This window comes from Zophobas morio, unplaced genomic scaffold (genome assembly GCF_036711695.1).
Source record: "Zophobas morio isolate AGI-343-1 ecotype UQ-CSIRO unplaced genomic scaffold, CSIRO_AGI_Zmor_V1 ptg000007l, whole genome shotgun sequence".
Taxonomy (NCBI): domain Eukaryota; kingdom Metazoa; phylum Arthropoda; class Insecta; order Coleoptera; family Tenebrionidae; genus Zophobas; species Zophobas morio.
In genome coordinates this window covers 6,537,985-6,544,787 of record NW_026972112.1, presented here as the reverse complement: position 1 = coordinate 6,544,787, position 6,803 = coordinate 6,537,985, and the positions used below count along the sequence as shown (strand labels likewise).

Here is a 6,803-nt window from a genome sequence, read left to right as displayed (position 1 = left end):
TTTAAAAGAATCTCGGGAACCTCTTGTGTCTGCTTTTTGAAGTAGTATCAAAGAATCTCAGGGACCTCTAGTGTCTGGTTTTTAAAGTAGTTTGAAAGAATCTCGTGGGACCCCTTTTGTTTCGTTTTGAAATAGTATGAAAGAATCTCGGGTACCACTTTTCCTGTGGTTTTGAGGTAGTTTGAAAGAATCTTAGGGAATGCTTTGTTTTGTTTTTGAACTAATATGAAAGAACCTAGGGGACCCCTTGTCTTTTGTTTTTAAAGTAGTTTAAAAGAATCTCGGGGACCGCTTGTTGCTGATTTTTGAAGTAGTATAAAAAAATCTCAGGGACCTTTAGTGTCTGGTTTTTAAAGTAGTTTAAAGGAATCTCGTGGGACCCCTTTTGTTTTGAAGTAGTACGAAAGAATCTCGGGTACCACTTTTCCTGTGGTTTTGAAGTAGTCTGAAAGAATCATAGGGGATCTTTTGTCTTGTTTTTGAAGTAGTGGAAAGAATCTCGGGGACCTCTTGTGTGGTTGTTGAAGTAGTTTGAAAGAATGTCGGGACAACTTTAGTTGCGGTTTTGAAGTACTTTGATACAATCGTAGTGGATCATTTGTCTAGTTTTTGAAGTAATTTTAATTTTTTTATTTTTGTTTTGGCTTTGAAGTAGTTTGAAAACATCACCTAGGACACGTTGTGCTTGGTTTTTGAAGTAGTTGAAAGAATATCGGGAATCAGTTTTTGAAGTATGTAGTTTGAAAGAATCTCGAGAACCACATTTGTTGTGGTTTTGAAGTAGTCTAAAAGAATCTTCGGGACCCCTGGTCTTTTGAAGTAGTTTAATCGAGTCTCGGGGACCTCGTGTCTGGTTTTTGAAGTAGTTTGAAAGAATCTCGGGAAACTCTTGTGTAGGTTTTTAAGTGGTTGGAAAGAATCTCGGGGACTTCTAGTGTCTCGTTTTTGAAGTAATTTGAAAGAGTCTCGGAGACCCCTTTTGTTTTGGTTTTGAAGTAGCTGGAAATAATCTCGGGGACAACTTTTGTTGTGGTTTTGACGTACTTTCAAAGAATCTTAGGGAATCCTTTGTCTAGTTTTTTTAAAGTAATTTTGATTTTTTAATTTTTGTTTTGGCTTTGAAATAGTTTGAAAAAATCTCTGGGACAACTTGTGTTTGCTTTTTGAAGCAGTTCGAAGAAATTTCGGACCTTATGTGTTTGGTTTTTCAAATAATTTGAAAAAATCTCAGGGACCACTTGTGTTTTGTTTTTGAAGTATGTATAGTTTGAAAGAATTTCGGGTATCAGTGTTGTTGTGGTTTTGAAGTAGTTTAAAAAAGTCTCGGGGACCTCTTGTGTCTGGTTTTTGAAGTAGTTTGAAAAAATCTGGGGGACCACTTTTCTTTTGGTTTTAAAGTAGTTTGAAAGAATCTTAGGGGGTCCTTTGTCTACTTTTTGAAGTAGTTTGAAAAAATCTTTGGGTCACCTTGTGCTTGGTTTTTGAAGTAGTTTGAAAGAACCTCGGGGACTTTTTGTGTTGGGTTTTTGAAGCAATTTGAACGAATTTCGGGGACCAGTTATGTTTTCTTTTTGAAGTATGTAGTTTGAAAGAATCTCGGGTACCCTTTCTGGTTTTTAAAATTCTGTCGTTACTTTTCCGCATAAATTTCTATTTATATTGGTTACATTTATGTAATTTTTCTCGCGAGTAACTAGACAATTTGATCACTATGATTTTGAATTTTTAAGCAATCGGTGTGATAGTTTCGAATTTTCATCGTCCAACAAAATCAGCAGCGACAAATAAACAAATAAGCAGCCGGAAAAGAAAAATCTTATAGTCCACGACCTTTTAAATATCAAGGAAACAGGAAATCAGACTTTCGCCCAAATCACTCTAATACCGTACTTTCATCAGCGCTTGGGGAGTAAAATTGGTACCTACCTCAGCCAAGTCAAGGTGATTATCAACGAACACATTTTTTAAAATACGATTATCTAAAATCAGTGGCGAGAAGAATAAAATTCGTTGCTTAAACAATGACATTACGGTTCCCAAGAGCCAAAAACTTCCATCATAAGTCACACATCATGCTGGATGAATTAGTGCAAATAATTATGTTGATTTATACTTAATTAAACGACTTTCCAAAACGGAAAGAATTACACGCTTGTTAATAATTTTGTCCAGAATAGTCCCACATGCGATCCCGCTTAATTACAAAGTACCTACCTAAATTCGAACCGTTGCTCCCAACGGTAACAGATGCCTTTCAGCCTAATGATTTAATGATAAGGCATTTGTGAAAAGCGTACAACACACTTATCGGTCCGGAAGGCAGCGAGTAAAACACAGTCATTAAAAATGTTCTTTTTAATTCTATAACAATAATAACTGAAATAATTGTTTTATTCTTCATGTTCGAAATGATACAAAGAGCTCAATGTAATCGTTATTACAACGTCCCTAACGACTCAGTTATGTAACACGTGGAAACGAATACAAACAAAATAATAATAATCAGACTATGTACAATTACAGGAATAAAATTCATTCATATATTTTATCTTTTTTTAATTGCACAAATATAATAAGTTTTTGGCATGAAAAAATAGTTGCCCCACCTACATTCTTATTACATATTTACACGATTCCATACTTACGAGTAGTTTGGCTCAAAATCGGAATAAAGTTAAAAATTCACTTAACTATGTATTTTATTAATTTCTGCAGCCCACACTCCCACTAAAATAGAGCAAGTTTGGCATAACTAAGATGAAATTAATCTATCAGCTGACTCCTGATTGTCACTGTTGTAATAAATTAATTTCCATGATGGACACGCTGAGAGATATTAGTTTGTATAATCGTAATAAAATAAAATACCCACACAATTTCACTAATTAAAATAAACTTATCACAAGTTTTTGTTAAAGCATTAATTATTGTAATGACATTCTCGAACAATTATTTCCGCTACTTCGTTGAGGTTTAATTAAATGGTACGAATACTAATAAATAAATGCAAAAATGGAAACCTGAATGACAATTAAATGTAGAATAACCCTGTACTAGAAAAGTTTTAAGTACAGTCGTGAACCAAGAAGAAGCGAAATTCTTATTGGTGCACGCTGCGAGAAAGGAAAGGTGGCAAATGTCAAGAGATTTTATGTACACGAAAAATTTAGATGAATTCAGGAAGAACACTTAAAGGGAGAGTAAAAAGATCAGTAAATAACATACAAGAAACACAAACAGGATTTAGTGTACTTAACAGTTAATTCGTTGAACTGGAAACTTATTTTATCGCGGTAGTTCATTCTTGGATTTGACCTCACTTGTCAAATTACACATACATGACTTACTTGTGTGAATTTTTGTGTGAAAAACTAGTGTCATGAAAATTAATGTAATTACTGAAACACTTTCTTTGTTAATAGGACTTGTTTTCATAAAACTAAGTTTAATTTTTGTTGTATTTTACTTTTTAGAAGGTTACTTCAACACTCTTGAAAAATTTGTCATTATTTATTTTTTTTTTTGGATGTTTCACTTCCAATAGACATCCATTAGAATTCTGAAGTTGTGCCATCTTCAATTTTTATTCAAATTTGGTGTTTTCATATGGAACGACCCTGATGTAACTCTCCCACTAGACAATGCATGGAAGGGATCAAAGCAATTTAATTATTAACAATAACGCGTTTGTCTTGTTTTTGCTTTAGTCATTATCTGTAGGGATACAGATCTTACTAATTTTATATATATTTTTTTAAAGTCGACGGTCAATATTAAGAAAAATAAAGGTTTCAACAAAAAATATTTTGCTAAGCAACGAAACTAGCAATGTTTCAGAAGTCGCTAAAATACAACCACTGGCCGTCAGAAACTTGTACAATTCAAAGTTTGTTAAAGATTGAAATAATTTTCGCGGACGCCATAAATTTCACTTTAGTTGATAAAATTACTGTTATAATTATGTCATACTTAGAACTTTCCAAGTGACCTCTATAAATGGAGCCAGAAGAACCTATTTTCCCTTTAAGTAGACACCATCATACAACCGCATGAATAAACAAACTCTGAATCACGAACTCCACCCCCATCGACATTTGCCACCCACCCTCCTTCCACCAATCAACAATAACGTCAATAAAAATACCCAACATTTATTGCTTCAACAACATACAAACCTTTATATACAAAAGTCCGAATTAATTAATGCTACTCAAGGCTTTCCTCCGTCTCCTGTGCCTTTTACTATTTTTAATTTCTACATTACAAACTTCATCCTCACTAACATCATTATCAATATTCGCCGCATTAGGTAATTTAGAATGACTTACGGCACAAATACCGTTAGGTAAAGTTTCACTAGAGACATCTCCCGTCGGATCCTTCGCAGCGCCATCTTCGGGCGCCGCGTGACACTCACTCTCCTCCTCGTTCTCCTCCACCTCTATCGGTTCCCCCGAGCAATACACGCTCTTATCGATCCCATCGCTCTTCTCCTGCTTCTTCAACTGGGGTATCACGAACTGGTGCGTCGCCTCGCCGCCGTCGCTCGGTATGCTCGACTCGCTCTCCGTCCGCTGCAAACTCTTCGGCCGCAGCCGCAGCTCCGGGCCGCCGCCGTAGATGTTGAAGAAGAAGTTCCAGATGTTTTCGCTCACCTCGGCGCACTCGTTCACGTCGATTTGGTTCATGTTGATCTTGGAGTTGTCGATGGGGCCCGGCGGGTCGGCTGTCCGCTTCTGGACGAACTTGTGCCACTGGCTGTACCACGACGTAGATATCAGGTGGGTGGGAGGCAGGTCCTGGGTCTGGCTCTCGCGGTTCAGCTGGACGAAGGTTTCCATTTCGAAGAGGAGTCGCTTGTTGAAGGCGAGGCAAGCGGGGCAGATGTTGATGCTGGTGACGGGCGGACAGCCGCCGAATTTCTTGTGGAGGTAGTCGTAGACGGGGAGCGGCACGGCTACGGCGAGGTGTTCGAGGACGAGTTCTCGGTCGGGGTGGACAGAACCGTGTTGGCACAGGAAGTCGGAGTTGTCGATGGCGCCCGGTTCGGCGCAGGTGTTAAATCTGGAATGAAGGATTGACTTAAGTAGTGTGGCTTAAGTGTGTATTGGAGATTTTAAACATGCTATGTGTATGTTTCACGTGAGATTTTCTTAATAAAATTGTATGATGACGTCACCAATTTGGATAGATACAGTACAATACTAGATAAAAATTGGTCGAAGATATTTCGACAGAACTTCCTTCGCTTCTGAAGTAAAGTGCAACAAATGCTGTTTGTCTGAAAAATTATAAAATTTGATTTTGTGGAATTTTACTTTTTCGCCATAACAGTGTAATAGAACAAAACAATTTTCACGTTATAAAAAAAAAAGTTGGGACTCCAAGCAGATATAATCCTCTTAAAGACACTTCGGACTCCCGAGAAGGTTTCGTCTTCTTTAAAAAAAGACAGTTGGGACCCCGAGAAGGTTTTACATAAAAAAAAAACAGGTGAGACCTCCGAGAAGGTTTTACATTAAAAAAAAATACATCTGGCGTCCCCGAGAAGGTTTTGCATTTTTAAAAAAGACAGTTGGGACTTCCGAGAAGGTTTTACATAAAAAAAACCAGTTGGGACCTCCGAGAAGGTTTAACATTTTTAAAAAAGACAGTTGGGACCCCCGAGAAGGTTTAACATTTTTAAAAATGATAGTTGGGACCCCCGAGAAGGTTTAACATTAAAAAAAAGACATTGTGCGTCCTAGAGAAGGTTTTACATTTTTAAAATAAGACAGTTGGAACCCCTGAGAAGGTTTTACATAAAAAAAAAACAGGTGGGACCTCCGAGAAGGTATAACATTTTTAAAATGACAGTTGGGACCTCCGAGAAGGTTTTACATTTTTAAAAAAGACAGTTGGACTCCCGAAATTTCACACTCCTAAAAAAAATACATGTGGCGTCCCCGAGAAGGTTTTACATTTTTAAAAAAGACAGTCGAAACCCGCGAGAAGGTTTAATATTTTTAAAAAAGACAGTTGGGACCTCCGAGAAGGTTTTACATAAAAAAACCAGTTGCGACCTCCGAGAAGGTTTAACATTTTTAAAAAAGGCAGTTGGGACCCACGAGAAGGTTTAACATTTTTAAAAATGATAGTTGGGACCCCCGAGAAGGTTTCACATTAAAAAAAGACATTGTGCGTCCTAGAGAAGGTTTTACATTAAAAGACATTTGGCGTCCCCGAGAAAGTTCTACATTTTTAAAATAAGACAGTTAGAACCCCTGAGAAGGTTTTACATAAAAAAAACAGGTGGGACCCCCGAGAAGGTTTTACATTAAAAAAAAAAGACATGTGGCGCCCCCGAGGTTTTACATTAAAAAAAAAAGACATTTGGGGTCCCTGAGAAGGTTTAACATTTTTAAAAAAGACAATTGGGACCCCTTAGAAGGTTCCACATTCTTAAAAAAAAAAAAAATACATTTGGGGCACCGAGAAGGTTTCACATTCTTAAAAGACAGCTGACACCCCGAGTGTTTTACATTAAAAAAAAGACATTTGGGGCCCTCGAGAAGGTTTTACATAAAAAACCAGTTGGAACCCCCGAGAAGGTTTAACATTTTTAAAAATGGTAGTTGGGACCCCCGAGAAGGTTTTACATTAAAAAAAGACATTGTGCGTCCTAGAGAAGGTTTTACATTTTTAAAATAAGACAGTTGGAACCCCTGAGAAGGTTTTACATAAAAAAAAAACAGGTGGGACCTCCGAGAAGGTATAACATTTTTAAAATGACAGTTGGGACCTCCGAGAAGGTTTTACATTTT

At 37.1% G+C, this 6,803-nt stretch overlaps 1 protein-coding gene across 5 annotated transcripts in view; it reads right to left on the bottom strand.

Moving 5' to 3' along the window:
• Positions 1 to 2,340: 2,340 nt before the first annotated feature.
• Positions 2,341 to 6,803, bottom strand: part of LOC135124380 (ubiquitin carboxyl-terminal hydrolase 20) — a 43,966-nt gene continuing 39,503 nt past the window's right edge. For all 5 annotated transcript variants that reach the window (XM_064049412.1, XM_064049411.1, XM_064049415.1 and 2 more), the window contains one exon: positions 2,341 to 5,064. In XM_064049412.1, coding sequence (XP_063905482.1) covers positions 4,197 to 5,064 — 868 coding nt within the window. In that variant the 3' untranslated portion in view covers positions 2,341 to 4,196. The remainder of the gene's footprint in view (positions 5,065 to 6,803) is intronic.